We start from the raw sequence: 21,987 nt of genomic DNA on the forward strand, positions 1-21,987 counted from the left end.
CTGCGATATGTCAACGGTGCTGCCATGTTGGACCAGGAAAGACTGCCATCTAAACACATACAGTTTCATACAAATGCTCGCTTCACAAGTATCCACTATTGCTTTCAAATCTGACAGTAAGACAGAACGAAGTGTTATGATTAGATAAAAATACCAGACTAAGGAATAACTCATTTTGGTTTTTTCAGCTTATTTTAATGTTTGTTTCTTACTCGAAATCACTTGAAGTCCCCTTTAGGCCCCTTGGTTGAGAAACTCTTGCCCTTCCCAATATGGCGGCACTGTTGCCATCCGATTTAGTGTTGTGCCTATTATGTGTGTCTGTGGGATAAAGAAATTCCCATTGCTTTAAATTATATTCAATCTATCTTATATTATAATATGGCACATGGCATTGTGGCATTTGTTTTTTTTAATAATTTACAGCATACCATCCAGTTCTCATTTTTGCATATGTTGCATGTGTTGGTGTTTTAATTTAGATGTGCTTGGTTGATATGCTGCGTTCAAGACACCTAGGAAGTGGAATATTTACTACCACAGAAGCGGAAGTAACGTGTGGATTTAGTAACATTTAAAAGTATTTAGTAACATTAAAACATGTATCTGTTAACATTACAAGAGCACCGTTTCATAAATTATTTCCAGGTTGAAGTGGGAACCATCCAATTTCCGAGAGCATGCAAAAGCAGCATTATTCTCATTATGATAATGATTATTTTCCTGTGATATGTTATAATTTCCATTTACTGTGAGATAAAATGAAAATAACCATGTCCATATATGTTCTGTCCTTTTTTAAATTCAGTCAAAGTAGATTACATTACTGACTGAATGATAGACAAGTGTTCAATTATTACTTTTTAGCAATAATGTCACATTGTAAAGGTTTTTCAGGTGACTTGAGATGTTCTTGGCGTGTTTTCTGGAAGTCACCCTATAGGCTGTTCATTTGAATGGTCATGCTCCCTGACATGACTATTTAAAAGTTCACTTAAATAACAAAACATCAAGGAACACAGATTTCATCTGATCTAAACAATGAAATAATCACATTTATAAACTCCCATGTCTGATATAAAGAGTACACAGTTTACCGAATATTTTTCAAACCCCCAGCAGATACTTCCCAACAGTATCAACGGTATATGTTTTCTTCTGCTCAGCCTTGTTTAAACATCAGCCGGCTTTTTGACCTTCTGTACGAACACTCTATCTCGCCTTAGAATGTGCCCACCACAGCTGTAACCGGAGCTTAAGACATGACCTGGGTCTGTCTATATATGGCTTCAAACTTATATCCACTATATGTGTATATTGTGTAACATGTTGCTGTTGAGAGCTGAAGGAGTCTTGAGCACAGGTGTGTGTGACGCCGTTGGACACACATGAGAATAGAGCGAGGAACAAGTTTGATGCGTAAAAATGAGGTTCGTGCAAAATAATGCAAATTACTGCAAAGATCGTTTTATTTGTGGCATTTATACAATTTTTGATCAAAATGTAGTATCCTGCTGCAGTCTCACATGACTCTCTTTAACAGCTCATGACATGAATGAATCAATGAATCCCTCTTGTTTCCAACCACATGGCTCTATTCCAAAATTCAACAGCCCTTTTCCCTGTTCAAGTCCTGCCATGTTGTTGTTGTTTAATATCCTCAGATTAGATGACACGCTGTATGCTAAACGCCTCATGGTATGCAAGTGAAATGGGTCAAGAACTCATTGCAAGAGGAGTTCTAGTGATCAAATGCTGTGAGGTTTTCTGAAGCCATGCTGTAGGTTTGACAGAGAAACAGACCAAATGTTCCTGGTTTGTGAGTTCCTGGCCTGTTTCTGTCCTGACAGTATTAACTAACATGACCTAAATCTTGTATCGATACAGCTGTGCAGTCTATAGTGTTGCCTTTTCTGTTTTCTGAGCTTTATCTTCTCTGTTCAAAGAGACAGCGGTAGACACTGGGCTGAGAAATGAGGAACCTGTTCCGGTCCTCCCTGTTATTGAGGAGATTGGTGTTGTGGAGGAAGTATCTCCAGTGGAACCTGAAATCATCTCTGTGCAGCAGACACCTGTTCAGGTAAATTATGACGTATTTTGGTCCTTCAGAGAAGTAATTGATAGATTATGCAGGGTTGAGAGCAACTAAATGGATGCGTAAAACAGCCAAGATGTTGCCAGTTTACATGAAAACTCCTCCTTAAAGGAATAGTTCACCCACAAATGAAAGTTCATTGTCGTGTATGCACCCTCATGTCATTTCAAACATTCCAGACTTTTTTCTTCAGTACACAAAATAATATAGTTTAAAGAACTATGATTACCACACAACATTGAACTGCACCGATTTCCAATGTGGACCCAAACCACTGAGACATTTTCAAAATAATTTTTGAATCTATCTTTTTCAAAAGCATCTGAGGATGGGAAATATGTAGAACTTTAATCTAGGTTAAAGTTGAATACAGCACATTGACGCGTCTATGTATTTCAGCCAGGGGCTTTTGCCCAAAGTTATCTAGAGTGCATTCAATGGCATATATTTTTACACCTTGTGTGTTCCCTGGGAATCAAACTGTAACCTTAGGCGTTGCAGGCACCATGCTCAATTTACATTAAAAACTTCATCATGTAAATTGAAGTTTTAGTTTTAGTCTCCTGTTTGATCGTGTTCCACTCACCTCTGCTTTGAGACACATGAATGTTCTCCACTGGCTGCTGGATGAGGTTCTTTCAAGAGCCATCTTTTCACTTCTTTAAAATATGAAGAATGTTAAAGGTTCTTTCAAGAGCCATATTTTTTACTTTCATTCATTGACTTGTTTATGACACACCCATCTTATAGAAGTTCTGCCTAATGATCTACAGATATCTACCATAGTAGAAGCATTTGTTCTATGTCTTTATTTCATAAAGCCTATCTGCCCTGCTACGTTTTACTATTGATGTGTCTACTTCCACAATTCATGAGAAACATTATAAGTGCTTTAACAGCCCTTTGATCAGCCCTGTCTATCCTGACCCCATTCACAGCGGGAGTCCCTCTGATATCTGTTACATCACTTTATGTAACCATACTTCTTATGGCTTCTTTACAACTGAGTAAACAGTCCTGGGACCGAGGACGACTGAAAGACTAAAGAAGATTTACTAGACATCTCATATAAATACTTTTAATCCAATCCACTACACGCCGCCTATTCTGGACCACATAGAAAGGTGGAAACCTTTTTTTCATGCTTTTAAAAGGGAAACACCATAACACAATAAAAAACACTTTGTCTGCAAATAATCTCATAAAATGATGACAGAATCAAAGATGTTTTATGCTACAATCTGCCAGTTGTCCACCAAGCAACAGATCTTGATAAATATTTAAAAAACATGCTTGTTTTGCTTGATGATTTGCTTTGGATTGATGAACATATGCAAAATATTCACAGTAAATTTACTTCCAAATCAAACTTTTAACCATTTTGCTTAGACGAAAACTACATCCATTAGCCCCCTTTTTTCAAGTGTAAGTCTGCTCACATCTGTGTTCAGAAAATCAGAGAACATATTTTATAGTCATTTGAACCCATTGCAAGTCATGAAGCTAATGATGTTAGATAAGTGCCCTCCATAGTAGACTTTAGTGAGGCAGATGTTAGGGATCTACTGCATTTCCTAATCCAGTAGTGCACGAGGAGGTGTTGACCGAAGAGATCATGAGATCAGAAGAGATGAGATGCCAATTTATCAAGATCCACATCACACGCGTCTCACATTCGCATGACCTTTATTTTGGCAAGAGAGTTGTTGAGAAGTGTTCCTAGCCCAAGAAAACATTTACTCATTAACACTTCCAGCAGAAAAAATATAATTTTCAACATGCTGTGTTTTACGCTGTACACAAATGAAGAACAGCTCATGTTTCACTGCTTCAGCTGTGTTTGGTGAAGGTGAAGTGGATCTCCAGGGACGAGATTAAGCACTCCTGTTGATTAATGCCTAGGGAACAAATACACCCTGTACAGTTTTTTAACAAACACTGCTGGTTAGCAAGTTTTTTATGCTTTGATTTGAATGTTTGATCTGAAGCCAACATATTAATTTATTCAAATACAAAGCTTAAATTCAATAAAATAAGTTTGAAATGGATGCCTTGGGCCAAATAATGATGATAAAGCAGTAACTCTTTTTTTTACAGTGTAGTTAACTACAGTGTAGTCCAGAGAGTTTATATTTAACATGAGTTCAAAAGTGACGAATAAATGGGGTGAACTGTTCCTAAAAATGTCCAACATTTTTATAATTTAATCTCTTTTGTTTAAACACATTGACTCAGAATCCAGAGCTACAGAATTGTCCCATTGACTGATGTTATTGCTTCAGGTTTTGGGTTGTTTCTGCCCAGTTTCTGTTTCGGCTCTCTTTCTATTAGACCCGACCAATTTAGAAGTGCTTTGTCTTCCTTAAATGGCAATGTGTACTCGATGAAAAACCTCAAGGAGAAAATGTGAGGCTGTCTTCTTTTCTCTGAGGTGCAGTCAATAGAAAAGCAACACTTGATGTTGTTGTAAAGTAAACTGTCATCAACACACAAAGAATGTCACATGAGCATCTAAAACATTCTTCAGCTTAGTCTCCACGCCAATCTCCAAACATCAGTTTGCTGTGGAATCAGTCCATCTGGATGCTGAATGGTGAAGCATTCCTCTAACTTCACATGTTTGGAATTTCAGTCTGCCGTCATTAACTTCCTTGCTTTCTCAGAGTTTTGTGCCAACTTGATAGTGCCATGTTAGGTTTACTTTAGATGATTGTTACATTCACTATGTTGTGTAGAGAGATATTATATATATATATATATATATATATATATATATATATATATATTATATATTAACATCTTCATGCAATGTTGTTGTTGTGTTTGTAAAACATCTAAAATGAAAAAAAAACAGCTTTCTACTTCATTGTTGCCGTGTAAACATACTCTTAAGTCTGTATACATTTCCCAACGGAGATATTTTTGAATAGATATTTGAAAGAATGCCGGTAACTTAGCAGATAAATGGGGCTGTAAATTGAAGGCGAGATATTTATACAGGTTTGGAACAATCTAAGGGTGAGTATACGATGACAGAATGTTCATTTTTGGGTGAACTATACTCTGAGTGATTACTTGTGGCGGATAATTTTTGCTAGGATGCTGTCTTACTAATCCGCTGTCTATGTAGCCCTATGTACAGGGCTACTGTCTCTGCCTGACCCTTTAGTCACAATGGGTGATGTCTCGTAACTAAACAATGGTGCAGTTCTGCATGTCATTATTTGTAGGCAGACACTGACTGTTCATACCCACTACAGGCCCCTTATGAGACAATGACAGTTTTGAGAGCTGAAGGGTTTGTGGAGGATTCATTGAATCTAAACGGTGTCCAGAAACCAGTGAAACGATGAGAGCTTATATTCTTGTTAGCCCACTGCCCTTAATAAGATTTCAAACTATTCAGTTTCACTGTATACACTCACCTAAAGGATTATTAGGAAAACCATACTAATACTGTGTTTGACCCCCTTTCACCTTCAGAACTGCCTTAATTCTGCGTGGCATTGATTCAACAAGGTGCTGAAAGCATTCTTTAGAAATGTTGGCCCATATTGATACGATAGGATCTTGCAAGTTGATGGAGATTTGTGGGATGCACATCTAGGGCACGAAGCTCCTGTTCCACCACATCCCAAAGATGTTCTATTGGGTTGAGATCTGGTGACTGTGGGGGCCATTTTAGTACAGTGAACTCATTGTCATGTTCAAGAAACCAATTTGAAATGATTCAAGCTTTGTGACATGGTACATTATCCTGCTGGAAGTAGCCATCAGAGGATGGGTACATGGTGGTCATAAAGGGATGGACATGGTCAGAAACAATGCTCAGGTAGGCCGTGGCATTTAAACGATGCCCAATTGGCACTAAGGGGCCTAAAGTGTGCCAAGAAAACATCCCCCACACCATTACACCACCACCAGCCTGCACAGTGGTAACAAGGCATGATGGATCCATGTTCTCATTCTATTTACGCCAAATTCTGACTCTACCATCTGAATGTCTCAACAGAAATCGAGACTCATTAGACCAGACAACATTTTTCCAGTCTTCAACTGTCCAATTTTGGTGAGCTCGTGCAAATTGTAGCCTCTTTTTCCTATTTGTAGTGGAGATGAGTGGTACCCGGCGGGTTCTTCTGCTGTTGTAGCCCATCCGCCTCAAGGTTGTGCGTATTGTGGCTTCACAAATGCTTTGCTGCATACCTCGGTTGTAACGAGTGGATATTTCAGTCAAAGTTTCTCTTCTATTAGCTTGAATCAGTCGGCCCATTCTCCTCTGACCTCTAGCATCAACAAGGCATTTTCGCCCACAGGACTGCCGCATACTGGATGTTTTTCCCTTTTCACACCATTCTTTTTAAACCCTAATGGTTGTGCGTGAAAATCCCAGTAACTGAGCAGATTGTGAAATACTCAGACGGCAACAACCATGCCACGCTCAAAATAGCTTAAATCACCTTTCTTTCCCATTCTGACATTCAGTTTGGAGTTCAGGAGATTGTCTTGACCAGGACCACACCCCTAAATGCATTGAAGCAACTGCCATGTGATTGGATAATTGCATTAATGAGAAATTGAACAGGTGTTCCTAATAATCCTTTAGTTGAATGTATATTCAGTGTAATTCTGATTCAAAGTATGCTGTTCTACGTATGTATTAGTCTCAGTTGCTTACCTTGTTGGAAATGATTATACTGTATGTGACTCCCGGCACATGTTAAAAGAAAGAACTGTTACACATAATCCTCTATGGATCAGTTTGATTTTATCTCCTGTTCAGTTGCTCATACTGAGCTTTACACATATTCTCACCCTGACCTCCAAATGAACATAGGATCTTAGATGACAGCTAAGCCTAAGATGGCATCCTGCGCCATGCGCCTGACATCCTATTAGGTCATTCAAGTTTGTGGGTGGATCAGAGGCTAATGGACTGTTAGCAGAGGTTACCCTGGTGAAGAATCCGTCTCAAGCTGCTTTAATTCCCTCATCACATTTCACATGTTTATCTCTCAGGACAGAGTAGCGCTGGAATGGTGAAAATAAATGTGTGTCATTTTAATGAAAATATTCCTTGTGTATGTATTACATTTATAGCTTTTAAGATGAGTTGTTGTAAAATAAAGACCTAGAGTGAGTACACCATTGGATGTTTTGAAATAATATAATAGAATAGACTAGAATAGAATAGAATAGAAAGTTTCTTAGTGTGATTCATGAATTTATGTATACACACACACATATTCAGCAGAAAGTGTGTGTGATGGTGTAAGATGGAATGCACCATCTGCTGAAGGCAGCACATGCCAGCATTCTTGAAGTTATGAAGTATGCTGGCACCTGTTGTACGTTTCAACTAGTGATCTATTATATCAATGCCAGAAAGTATTTGATTCACTGTATGATTCACCCTGCTTCAAATCCCCCATCATCTCAATAACAGTAATATCAATGTCATAAATCATTCTAATCCGGTTTTGCCTTTTTGAGAGTGAAACTGATTCTACACCAGTCCGTCTATATATGCCTCTTGCCACAGAGTGGTCAAGAAGGCATTGAGTGGTTAGTAAAAGGCAGAAACAGGTGCTGCAGTTCTTTTGAGTGTATGCAAGTGGTTGTGTTGAGGGCTGACAGAGGCAGTGAAGTGGGTTTGAGTTAGTTAGAGGAGGTTGATGTCATTGACAGGTGCCAGTTAAAGAGAAAGCTGAAGACAGGGTGTAGATTACAGCTGTCTTGCAGGCAGAACCCTGGATGTGCCGCATGGCGAATGAAGGCCTGCTGAGAATGTGCTGTTATTTTCCCTTTGACATGTATGTGATGTTAAGAAAATCATATCTCATAGAAGGCCACCATGGCGTACAGAACATTCTCATACAGAACCCATGCAAGGATCAGAAGAGATTTTAGATGGGGTCTCTTGGGGCCCCTAAGCACACACCCAGAACACTGGTGCATTGGTGCTGGCGAGTGTTGCACGGGGGTTCTGTTGCAGGATATTATCCAGTCAGATTGCATTGGCTGTGGTAATTTAGGTAACGGTTACATATCATGCGTAATAAATTCAGACTGACATTCTAACATGTGTTATATACCTAATCCTAAATCCTACAAATCTGGTCAAAGTACAATTAACATTAAAGCTGACGATCTTTGTTAAGTGTTTGACTTCACAGAATATTTTTTTTCCTTTTTCTAACAGGCAGCTCTAAAGCCAGACCTGGTCTCTGAGGTTGTTGAACCCACACCAGTAAAAGAGCCCACACCTGAGCCAGCACCGGATAAAGAATTACCCACCCCTAAAGAAGAGACAGTGACCGCATTGGTAGAGGACCCAGTGGCTGAAACAATCCCAGAGGTGCCAGTCCCTGAGCCAGAATCTGTGCCCGTCATTGAATCTGTCCCCGTCCCTGAGCCAGAATCTATGCCCGTCCTTGAATCTGTCCCCGTCCCTGAGCCAGAATCGGTGCCGGTCCTTAAATCTGTCCCCGTCCCTGAGCCAGAATCTGTGCCCGTACTTGAATCTGTCCCCGTCCCTGAGCCAGAATCTGTGCCCGTCCTTGAATCTGTCCCCGTCCCTGTGCCAGAATCTGTCCCTGTCCTTGAATCTGTGCCTGTCCCTGAACCAGAATCGTTGCCATCATTAGAACCTAAATCTGCCCCTGAACCTGTACCTGAACCAGAAACCGTGCCTGCCCCTAAATCTGTGCCAGTCCCTGAACCAGAATCTGCACCCGAACCAAAATCTGTTCCTGCCCCTGAATCTGCACCCGTCCCTGAACCAAAATCTGCATCTGTACCAGTTCCTGAACCGGAAGCTACGCATGCCCCTGAATCTGCATCTGCCCCTGAACAGGAATCTGCGTCAGCCCCAGAGGCCTCTCCAGTAGCAGAGACTGGTCCAGAGATCCTAGAGCTTAACGGTATGGCTGCACAATCATTGTTTATAGATCATTTGTTTATAGATTATTACAATCATTTAAAATCAAAACTTATTTTACATACCCGTGGCATCAAAAACAACTGGAACAATAACGATGATTCATACATTTTAGCAATGTATTTTGTATTTCATTGGTCAAGTTAGGGATAATAAACCATGTAAAGGCAACCGCAGAAATAAGCACCAACAGTGTGATCAGGACGCGACGAGAAGCAGAGGGTCTAGTATCACACTAAAGGGGCTTATTTCGTGGCTGCTTGTACATTATCCCGCTTGTTACACGGCTACTCGCCACATGGGAATAAAACTGGACATGGAATGTGAATTTGAAATATCCTACTAGCTCATTTTTACAGAATGCAGACCTTCCACTAGGAAAAGCTGTTTACTTTTGGTTTTAATGTAAGAAACGATGTTCAAATGTCACAAACTTGCAATTTGGTCAAATAATTTGTAAATATGTTGTTAAAATATATATTCATATTTAATTTGTCATAAAAACCTGTCAAAATGATTTGCTGCATCCAGGTTACTGTGTGTTATTAGTTTTGAGCGGTTGTTATCTGTAAATAACGAACATGCAAATGTCGCGACTAACCAATCACAATCGAGCATTCCAACAAGCCGTGTAATAAAGTAGATGTATCCCTTGCCCAAACTAATCTGACATCATCTAGTAAAATTCAATCTTAAATGACCACAGACCATTAAATGATGCATCTGTAGACTCAATATACACAATACGCCTTTTATTTGTCTCCTAATGTTGACATGAATCCAATAAGAATCAGAGAGTACATTGCGCAAACCCGTATCTGAAACCCCACTGGTCCTGCTTAGAAGTAGTTTGCTTGGATTCTGGTCTAATCTCCAATCTTATATTTCTTCATTTGTCCCTGGGATTCATTATGTACACACAGGCGAGTATATTCAGATCAGGCCTTTGAGTGCTTTCAGAGAGAAAAACTGGAGCTTTGTGCTCTGTGCCTGTAAGAAACGTTCATTGTTCTCACAGCAGTACATTGACGTCTAGGTTGCATAATCTACTGCAGTTTACAAACAGTGAGTGTGTTGAGTGATCACCCTAGTTCAACAGCGTGGTGTCTCTACTCGCATTCGTGAATTTCTGATTTGTCATATTTAATATGATCCCCGTACCTAAGACATACCTTCAAGTGGATTAGACTTGATGGGATGAATATATGGGATATAAACAGCCTACAGCGCTAGTTAAGATTTGATCAACCATCAAAATGACCTCATACTGATCTGGGACCAGCTGCTTGAATCTAAATCAAGTGCAGCTCATTTTGGCCACCATCCACCCTCTCGGGCTCTGTTTACACCTGGTGATAAGATTTCTCTTAAGTGCTTAGACGGGACACACTGCTGGTTGTAAAAATGTGTGGCTCACTACACCAGTGGATCCATGTTGCTAAAGCACGTAGAGCGGATTTATATAGTTGCTAAAGTACGAAAACAAAGACAAGCATACGTAACGCTAGCTATTGCAATGTATTCACATGCGTCTTTGACCATCTCTGGATGTTGATAAGTTGGGGAACGTCAGAATGTTTTAGACCCTGTTTACAACCACATTTACCACTACTATCGTCTACTTGTGATGAGATTACCAGAAACAAATCTCAATAGCAGATATGTTTTTCGTTTTTACATGCCACTTTCTTAAAATCTAGGCCTACTCGCCCTCATGTCATCATAGATGTAAACAGCTTCCTTTCTTAAGCAGAACACAAACATATCATTTTACATTAAAATTACATTGTTATCTTCTTATATGAAGCTCAAAATTGTGAAGCTGCAAAAGGCACATCCATCCATCCTTAAAGTAATCCACATGACTCCAGTGGATTTATTCTTCTCATGCAAAACAATACATTTGTGAGAGAAAACAATAACCTCAGATCTCATTGGTTCCTGTGCAACTTTTGACTCGTTGTCATATGTGTTTTTGAATGATTATTACTGTACAATTGAAATTCCTAAATCTGATCTTCTGTCTGTTAGATGTTGCTGCTGCCTCACAGGAAGATGAGAGCGAGACCCCCGCAGTCATGCCTGGTAAGAAGAGGCCCACCAAGTTTGAGGGGAGGATGACCAAAGAAGAGATGGAGGAGGAACAAAGGTCAGTATTTCTGTCTTTCCTTAATCTCTCAATTCCACTCACAATAAAGAAACTATATCTCCCAATAACACAAGAAGGTTAAGCTAATATACTTTACAATGCTGTTTGACTAAGCCTGAATATTTTCTTACAAAATACTTCAGTGACGTATACTGTACATTGTTTGAAAATAGGTCTAAAGTAGCCTATAGACGTACAGGACGGTACAGTATTAGGTCAGGTGTCATTCTTTTAACAATATCCAATAACGCTAAGGGTGATGATTTTCAGAGCTTACACTTCTGCATAAGTATCACAAATACGCAGACAGATAATATTTCTAAAGGCACTTGGTTTAAGTTGCATGAGAAGATGCTCTGGGCTGCGTTTCCCAATAATGTTGTCTCTTAGTGCGCCAAGAAGACCTTAACTCCAGTTGTATCTTTTCTAGGCGTGTTTCCTGAACTATACCTTACGTCCCATGTGCTGTCCATGGCGGTGGTGATGAATTAATGGATATCGATCGTTCGACAATCAATTATTCACTCTATACAGGGACTGCTTCACTTTGTTATGTGCGGTAGCAGAGTTTTGTATAAATACAATTATAAATTGATTTGCATTTCAGTCAGTGAAATAAGTATTTGATCCCCGAGCAAAATATAACTTTGTTGTTGGTGGAGAAACCCTTGTTGGTGAGCATAGAGGTAAGACATTTCTGATAGTTGGTCATGAGGTTTGCACATGTGTCAGTCTACATTTGAGTCCACTCCTCTGTAAATCTTTAACGTTTCTTGGCTGTCTCTCAGCTGTTTGGAGTTTTAGCCTCCTTCACAGATCTTCTATAAGTCTAGGGTCTAGAGACTGGCTAGGACATTTAATGTGCTTCTCCTGAAGCCAATATTTGGTTGTCTTTGCAATATATTTTGGGTCTTTGTCTTGTTAAAGGCACATCCACGACCCATCTTCAGTGATATAGTTAAGGGGAGTCTTGCCCAATATTTAATGGTACATTGGCCCGTCCCTAAGCCCCTCAATGAGGTGAAGTCATCCTGTACCCGTAGCAGAGAAAAAGCCAACACTGTGCTTCTCTGTAGGTATGGTGTTGTAAGGGTCATAGTCAGAATTTCTCTCCCTCAATTTTTGTCTCTCAGCACTTTCTTCAAGGCCTGTTCTGAATAATTTTTATTCAAACTCCAGGCCGGCCTTCTTGAGCAGGAGGACCTTGTGGGTGCTTCAGGATTTCAATCTATTGTAACATAGCGTGTTACCAATGGTTTGCTTGCTAACTGTGTTCCCAACTGTCTTGAACTGATTAACAAGCTTCTCCCGTGTAGTTCTGGGCTGATCTTAAACCTTTCTCATGATCATCTTTACCCCATTGGGGAAATCTTGCAGGGAGCTCCAGACCAAGGGCAGTTGATAGTGATTTTGTATATCTTCTATTTCCAAATAATCGCACAATCAGTTGTCTCCTTTTCACCAAGCCTCTGCCTGTAGCCTATTCAAGGTTTGAGCAGGTCTACAATCTTGTCCCTGACATCCTTTGAAACGTTCTGTTGGCAGGCATCTTTTATATACATAAGAAGCTGACTTAAGAGAGCTTTCTTTAAGTGACAGGACGAAACTGTCGTCCATATAGGCACATAACCAATCTGTGGAGCCAGAATTCTTGCTGGTTGGTAGGGGATCAAATACTCATTTGAAATTTTTTGTTTGAGATTCAGCTTCTATCAGTTAAACTACTGTATAAAACTACTTGTAAGTCGCTTTGGATAAAAGCGTCTGCCAAATGAATAAATGTAAATGTAAATGTTAAGGTATACCTTAAGAACAATGTAGCGATAGGAAGGTTTCGGGAAATGCGGCCCTTTTATTTACGGACACTGGAGCTGTGTTTTGTCGTTTGGGCCATGTCTATTTGCTACATCTGTGATAGGAAGGTTCCATACTCTTTAAATGTCATTTGAGTCTACGTACAGCAGCAGTCTACGTGTAAGGCTGGGGATAGAGGTGTGTTGTCACCTGCAGGGGCTCAGGGTTTGCCTCAAGGTTCAGGCACTCCTTTTGGTGGGGTGGGTTGGTCTGGGTAAGAAGACATGTAACTGGATCAACAGGCGATCTCAGTTAGACTGAGTTTATTCAATTCACTTGTCGCAAGAGACCTTAGGCATGGACTGGAAAATAATACACTTTTACATGGCTTAGTGAACGAATAACAGAGTTATCGGCTTGGGGGGGGAAAGGAGTCGACTCTAGAACGACAGACGACTTGTTTGCGTCATTCAATTTCAGTTCTGGGTCAGATTTGCGTCACACTTGAATGTAATGCCCGCCTACATTCCATTTGCGACACTGCAGCCGGTAGACCAATCACAGCAGACTAGACCATCTGACCAATCAGATCAGAGTGGCAAACTGCTTATTATTAGAAAATGAAGGTGTTTTTATACCATGTATGTACGAAAATTGTTGTTGGACACTCCATAACCAAAGTAAGACCTTAAGATCACAAAATATCTACCCTTTAATAGCTGTTTCAGAAAGAGAAACATGCTTTGCCATGTGTCCATCGCTTCTGTCTGTATAAATAAGGCCAAAATTCTGCTTTGTTGTGCATATATGGTAGAGTCATACGTCTCAGATAGTCTGCTTTGAATAAGGAAAAGATAAGGAGACAGGTTCACAGTACTTTTATGCGTACTGGCTGAATAACTGATTTTTGCTTATTTTTGACCCAAAAAGGTTACAGAGTACAGCTTTAATCTATTCTGATCTAAAAATGTCCATTTGAGGTGATTACATTGAGATTGTACAAGTCTGTGTGTGTTAGTGTGAGTGTGAGTGTGTGCTTACATGCATGCGTGTGTGTGTAAGCTCACTGTGAACTCTATAGAAACAGTGTGTACATGTTATCTTTGCAGGATAGAGTTCACAAGTGACTTTACTTCTCTTTAAACAACAGTTTCAGACCAATGGTAAGGTATATTATTTTACTACATCTTGACACCCCATCCCAACCCAAACCATATGCTGACACACAAGGTGTAACACTGATATTTTCCCTCTTACTCATATCGCCTGGTGTCACTAAAATACACGTGAAAGGGTTCATTCACCCAGAAAACCATTCTGCCATAATCGCTGTTGTTATAACACGCTAACTGTCACCAGTCCACAGGTGGAACGCCAAAGTTTACTTTAAAGTTTCACAATGGAATTCCATCATAACCATGACAAACCATATATTTTTGGAAAGGTCTAAGCCTTTAGAATACAAATCTGACCAGTATTTGACATTATAAATGATGTAGCTGCAGTAATTGATTCAATTATGACAGGAGTGCACAAACAAATTATTATATGCTGCTAAATGTCACTGTTCCACCAGTGGAAACGGAGGTTTATTTCAATGTTTTGCAATTAAATTCCATGAACATCTATACTGTATGTCTCTGGAAAGATCTAAGCCTCTAGAATAAGAATGTGACCGCAAAAGTAGTTTTCTGATATTATTTTAGTTTTTTCCTATTTATATGTTCCTTTCATTACACATTTGTTTTTTATTCATTGAGTTTGTGCAAGAGAAAGAGAAAAAAATTGAAACATTTCTCCGTATGTGTTGTGGTGTTTTGGAATTACCATTGAAACTTGCGGTACAGAAGCTAAAACATTTATATTTAGTCATTCAGCAGACACTTTTATCCAAAGCCACTTACACAGAGTTCGGGGAGCAATAAGCGATATGTCATAAAAGAGCAATAGTACAATAGGTGCTAATACAAAGTTACTAGTTTCAAAGCTAGACCACTACCTGTTGAGAGAAGAGGGTTAGTTACTTTTTTTTCCATTTGTCTAAAAATGAAAAGAGTTTTCTATGAAATTCTTTTTCATTTCAAGCTCAAAATCAGAACACACATTGGTTACAGGTGTGGCTTTGAATTTCTAGCATTTTTTCGATTAAACAAATATTTATTTACATGACTATAAATTAATGAATATATATCTATTTTTATATTTTCATAACCATGAAATTAAATAAAAAAATTACTCTCAATTTTAAAATTAATTGTTTTTATGTGAGTGACTCCAAAATGAGATTAGAACCAACACAAAAAACACGTCAACATAATAAAAAATATGATTTTAGAAACATTTTACTTTTTAGAACTAAACACTTCATAGTGCTTCGAACATAAATACAAGCTGTTCTTTTACACAACAAAGTGACCTCATCTATCAAGAAAAAAAGAAACGAAAAAATACATATCAGGGGAAAAAATGCCATCTCTACAGTTCAAGGATTCATAAATACTTAAGAGGTTAAGCCTGCAGGCTGTAGCATAGAGGATGAACGGTGCCCTCTGCTGTCCATGACCTTGATAGTTTTGAGTGACAGAAGGGCGTGTCAGTAAGGACTAAAATAATAAATCTTCATTTCAGGGCGGGACATTACATTAACCTTTTGACACAGTTGTTTGATTGCTTTCTTAGACCATTGCTTTATGCAGGGATCTGTAGTCTCAAATAGACCCAGAAGAAGAGCTGACCGGCACAAGCGAGAGTGGCTACATGTGTTCTGCATTGTGCATTCATCTAAAAGCAGTCAGAGAGAGCAGATATCTTGAGGGATTCATTACCTTTACACACAGACGCTACTGAAGAAAAACAGTGGGAAAGCCCACGGGTTCAGGTCACTGAGTGCATATGGAGACGCAGGGTAGAGTGTTATAAACCCACTGATCCTCAGACTGTGTATTTATTTTATCAATTAAAAATACATGACACTGTGTGATTATAATAATAGTGTTTATTCATAGATGAATTCGCCATAACTTTAAGCCGTGCCATATGACATTTGTATTGTAAAATGTATTCATTTAATTAACATGCCTAATATTTATAATTTTTCCTATTACATTTATAATTTATAATAAAGTCCTCAGTCTTTATACTATTTAGAAACAACGTATTTGCATTTATTTTGAGTTTGCAAGTAATGATCTTATATTTTGTTTTATTTCAGAGTTTCTTCATTTACTCCCCCTCAAGTTGTTGCAAATGTGTATAAATGTCTTTGTTCTGATGAACATTGAGAAAGATATTTGGAAGAATGTTAATATCCAGACAGATCTTGACCCCAATTGACTTCCATAGTAGGAAACATTACAGTATCATTTTTCTTCTGTTCTGTTGAACACAACAGTTTTGGGGCACTTTTAACTACCATTGTCATATTTCCTACTATGGGAGTCAATGGAGTCCAAGAACTGTTTTCTGACAAGCATTCCACTGAGAGTGAGCAATTCATGAAATAACTTACATGTTTGAGCGAACTAACCTTTTAACAAAGGTATTTTTCCTGTAAATCGCATAATACAGATGACTTTACTATTACTTAAGGGTACTGTATCGGTGATTCGAATATTTTAAACACAAAAAATGATTTCATTTTTAATTTAATTCAGTTATTCCACATGATATTTTGAGACTTTAAATTACAGATAAAGAAGTTATTTCTTCTAATGCATTAAAACACATTTCTAACTTAGTTTTTTACGGCTTATGCCTCATGTTTAAGCTTTCACTCGATGTTCTGTCTGTCTGTGTGTCTTTGCGTGTGTGTTTCCCTGCACAACATCATTTATGTTTCTCACTGCATGGGCAGTGTGGTGTCAGTCTTTTTTAGGGGTTACATCAACCGATCAATTGGATTTTCCAGGAACATAGAGCACTATTGCATGTAAATAAATGGTCATGTTTTCTCCTGAGTGTTCCCGGTTCTCCTGGTGTTGGTTCTGATGTTAAGATCAGTTTAACTGCTGCATGTCTAACAAACTCTGCTGAGCTTTTACCAGTAACATCACAACACCAGAGCTGATGATGGTGAGTGACGTGATTCCTGTTCTATTCATCTATCACTAATGAAAACATCTCTCCTATAACTGAATCGTGTCCAATTCTTATGATAACCTACTGTATTCCAAAACCTAGTTAACCGACAAAAAGCAGCTTTTTTTAAAGGTTTTATCATATTCTGTTGTTAAGTGGTGACGTAAGCAATGGCCTTTTCAGGTCCATGCATCTTCATTTCAAGCGGGGCTACAGCTTAAACAGCTGTTTATGAGCACTGTTTACTCGTATTGCATATTTAGTTGAAACATGTATTACCTCAAAGTATACACTACAGGATAGGACCTAAGCCCCCTCATTTATATGTACCGCCCCTCAGATTTTGATTGCATAAAGGGCATTGAGAAGTGCACGAAACGTGACTTCTAACAATACGTAAATTTCCCAATTTTACGTCTAAATAGAGGGTATGCTTTTGTGCCCACTTGGACACACTCCCCTGAGTGGTAAAACACGCGGCAAAATGGCTGAGGAGAAACAAAGAACCCGGGACTAAAACACGCTGAAATTACAAGCAGCTGGACTCAACGGTGATCCTTGCGGCTTCACTGTGACTTACCATGAAATCAGGTGTTCCTGGAAACTGAAATGTTGCGCAGAACTGCGTTTCCTGCAGTCATTTTGCCCAGTGTTGGACGACACGTCCATACCCTCTATAACCTTTCTAACTTCCGTATTAAGTTTTGTCTGTGTCGTGTAGCGCAAATTCGTGTTCTGAAGTTAACTTCAGAAGCAAACGTCAGCCGATTTCCTTTGTGCAGGGAGTAGAGAGCAGTGAACACTGTGTAGGGATCATGTCAATAAGAACACAGGCCATGGGATCTAAATCAGGTGGTGCTATGTTTGGAATACACTACAAGAACATATTATTTTAAACTAGACATCAGACACTTGCAGACTTAAAGTCAGATAGAAACACACTAACTGATCAAATCTGCAGACTGGCACAGACTTTCTGCAACAAGTCCAGACTGAAAATCTGAGCAAAGGTCTTGTAGCGTATTTTAGCCATTAAACGAGAGGGACACAAAATAGGCAGAGCAGGGCGTCGCGAGGTCCAGATTAAGAACCGCTAGGCTTTGTTAAGGTTTGCTAAAATGGTGAAATGAGCTGTATATAAAACGACGGTCAGACTTGACTCTGAGCATGCGAAGACCATTCAGACGGTCGTGCGTGAGTCCTCCATTTTTCACATTTCTGTACTGAGAGGTCACGCTGTGACATTTTAATCTTCTATTGGTCTCATGTACTCGCCAAACTTGAACTTTGCTATGCAGCTAAATGCTAAATATTTATATTTTCAAATGACCACTATTTCCATCTCCATGCGGCGCCGTGGTGCGTAGATATAATGTGTGTCGCCCTGCATGCGCGTCGCCCCCTATTTGCATGCACCTGCCCGCGTGTCTTCATTTCAAATAAGGAATATGCCGTGGAAAAGACACGAAATGTGAATCGGGCCTGATACAGGTATATCCTTTTAGTAATGGATAGAAACCTATACATATCCATAATGGCCCTCTCATTTACAGACAGGCCCCCTCAAAAATATAACTGTGGCTACATATATAACTACGTCACTGCACCAGGCTCATGGAATCTCCAACATCAATATTTGAATAAAGTATGAACAATAAATCACTTGGCTGGCCTTGTGGGATTTTTTTTCTTGTTTAATTTACATTTTAGTACTTTTAGTTTTTTCCTACAGCATATTGTGTCGTTTTGTCTTTCACTATAATGTTTTGTTTATATGTGAGGACATGTCAGGTCTGCCTGAACGAGCTAACTTGCGTCACATGATAAACTATTACCATTTGGTTTTAATTGGATACGTCATAGTTTGAGGACCACTTTGCATGTGCGCATGTAAATGAATCCCAGTAGGCTATGTGGAGTTCGGGACCCTGGCGTCCTTTACAGTCTCTCTCTTTATATCTGATAGGGCACAATCAATTATTTGCCAAACCTGTCATGATGGCACACACACAAATGTCTCTATTTATTTTTCTTTACATAAATATGCATCGAAACTGTGCACATCAATTGACATCGATCAACTTAACTTGCATGGATAAAAGCAGAACATAAATCACAAATGATGTTACCGAATGAGTGTCATTCAGATGTATTTTTTAAATGTTAAATTCTCTCATCTGCTAAATTAATAAATGTAACTGTTGTTGAATATCAAATCTCATCAATAGTTTAGTCCTGGTATTGTATGTAAGAAACCCACTTTTTATTATTAGTTGATTGGCTCAGAGAGAAATGCAAACGGGCTCCTCAGGTCATCCCTGAATGTTCATTGCTTTCTTAACTTGATTTACATGATGTCGCCTCGAGAAGAGAAGTAACAAACAGAATACTGTTGAAGTGAATGCCAATAAATGCCACTGTGTTGGTGTGAAATGTTAATGATGCATCTATAATGTTCTTCTGTTTTTATTTCAGAGTTGCTGAGTAAAGCTCAAACCAGAGTGAGTGGGAAGAGTCGCCCCCCCAAACTGAAGCTTCAGGACCTTTGCAGAGTATCAACTTTTATCGACTGTCTTCAAAATGTGTTGTCATGGAAAATTTGCATCGCTCTTAAGTATTTTTGTATAGGTCATGTTGCAGATCGGCCTGTGAATACCTGGCTTTGTTGGGAAAATGCCAAAGAGTCTAAAACAATTATTAAAGCCTGTTTTTGTTTGCGTTTTTGTCACATTTCCTAGGGCCCCAGTCTAAGAGTAATCTATTGAAACAAAGTATTTCATCTGAGATTGACTTTGTTAACTTTAATGTTTACCGTCCCTTACATATACAGGTATATATATAATATTGGTAAACCAGCGGTTTGCTATTATTTTTGTTTTTCCTTTTCTTTGTCGGTTGATTTGAATATGAGATTTTAATGAAATTAAAATCGTTGTGACTGTTTTGAGCTCCAGTGTTTTCTGGATTTACATCACAGGGAAAATGACAAACACTTCATAATATCCAGCACGCCCCCTTGTGGACAAACAAAGCTGTGACATCATAGACAGAGAAATGTGTTTACTGTTGAGTCAGACATACTTTATGAAATTGATGAAGATTAAGGATTTTGTTGATTGTTATGATCATAAATGGAAAGCAATTGAACTGAATGCCACAAAAATATAACCAGGTCATTTTTACCCCAAAATCTCAAGTAAAATAGTAAAAAAACATTTCTTTGGTAACACTGCAATAAGGCTGTATTTGTTAACACGGATCAATGCGCTGTTTATCAGATCTACAGCTTTTATTCCTGTTTAGTCGTGATGCAGGAGTGTTCGGTTTCTTGTTTATTTCAGTTTATTTCTTAATTAAGTTGTCAGCTAGTGACGTTAGTTAACAAACATGGACAGTAATGACATTAGAGTAATACATGATGAAAAACAATATTGTTTATTGTTCGTTCATGTTAGCTAATACATTTATTAATGTTAACAAATACAACCTTGTGAAGTGCTACGGTTTCTTTTTTTGCAATTTTCTCAACAGTATTTCTCATTTCTGCCATACAATGTTTTTTTCTCTTAAATGAACATACATTTAAAAGCAATGTGAGAAATAAGGAAAGAAAAAGAAGCTGGGGCAGTACAGAGCCTGTAGCGAAACAGATCAGAGATCAAGAGGAATTGACCTAAAGTAGTTTATTCATAGGAAGTGTGTTGAGTTTGGTTTAAGTGATGTGCCAATGGAGGTTTGTATTGAAGTGTTTCACAATGGTTGTGTGAATCAGGCTCGAAGAGGCTCAATCTAGAAAGACAAAGGTGATTGTTTTGACTTAGAAAGGGACTTTGTTTATGTCGTCATGAGGGAACCATTAGTTCAGGATGAAACAAACAGAAGAAGTGTGGCATGGGAGTACTTTCAATAGCAAGAGCCTGAATGCCTGAACTGTCTTTTGCATTTGCTCATGAAGGTCACTCTTGTCATAAATAAAAGATCAATGAAGAGCCAGACTGTATACATTTCTGTTTCTTCTAACACGCAGTGCACACGCCCTCATTGAGTATAATGTGAGTTTATAAGAGTGTGTTTGTGTGACTTCGTGCTGTTGTGTTTCTGTCAGGGTTCAACAGGAACAGCTGGCCGCGATCTTCAGACTCCTCCGAGAGAACCAGGAGACCTTCGGAGAGATGACCGAGGGAGACGTGGATGAGCAACTCAAACTTTACTCTCTCTAGTGAGGAACTTACTCCTGTCCATGTTTCATGCTTCACCCCGGGTTCATTTCTTTTTTCAATTCTCATTACATATACTTGACGTTTGGAGTCCAAGACGCCTCACTGTTTTCCAAAACTGACTACATTAGTTTGGACATTTCAATCATGTTAGATCATGAGAGGTCATCCTCTCCCTCACCAATGTACACAGTGAGAATTACTAACCAAGGTTAAAGATTCATGTGAAACATGAAGTAACTCTCTGTTGTGTGTAATGAGACATGTACATAGTCAGCATTTTATTAGTTTCACTGTTGATTTAATGATTCATAATAATTATTCAAAACTGTTATTGATAGAATGCAAATGGCATATTTACAATTTCTAGCTGTTTTCTGATTGTTTCTATTCACTTACAGACGAGGTCCATAATAAAAGTAGATTTGTTTCAGTAATGTAGATTCTGTCCTTTTGTCTTCACAAACGCACACTAAACTATAAGAAACTAAACTGAACAGTTGCAAAAACAGACTTAGCCTGTATCTGTGAAGAAACCATTTCTAAGATATGAGATTTTCAGTCATAATGTCAATTGGTAGCCCAACATTTCTAGTAAAATAAATATGTGTCCACTACTGTACATCCTGCATCACTGATGTCTGTTAGTCTTTGTCAACGTCCCATGTGACGGACAAAAAACAACAAACAACAGGTGAATATTTCATGTAATAAC

General features: G+C 38.7%; 1 protein-coding gene across 1 annotated transcript; it reads left to right on the forward strand.

Moving 5' to 3' along the window:
* Positions 1–1,326: 1,326 nt before the first annotated feature.
* Positions 1,327–21,708, forward strand: LOC306894017 (uncharacterized protein; the record flags this gene model as incomplete). The annotated part of the gene is made up of 5 exons (XM_079456237.1): positions 1,327–1,363; positions 1,947–2,080; positions 8,298–9,018; positions 11,067–11,184; positions 21,161–21,708. 5 exons carry the CDS (start codon positions 1,327–1,329, stop codon positions 21,273–21,275), a joined length of 1,125 nt encoding a protein of 374 aa, XP_079312363.1. The 3' UTR covers positions 21,276–21,708.
* Between the last annotated feature and the right edge of the window lie 279 nt (positions 21,709–21,987).

The sequence above is a fragment of the Barbatula barbatula genome, assembly GCF_947034865.1.
Source record: "Barbatula barbatula genome assembly, chromosome: 5".
Classification (NCBI taxonomy): domain Eukaryota; kingdom Metazoa; phylum Chordata; class Actinopteri; order Cypriniformes; family Nemacheilidae; genus Barbatula; species Barbatula barbatula.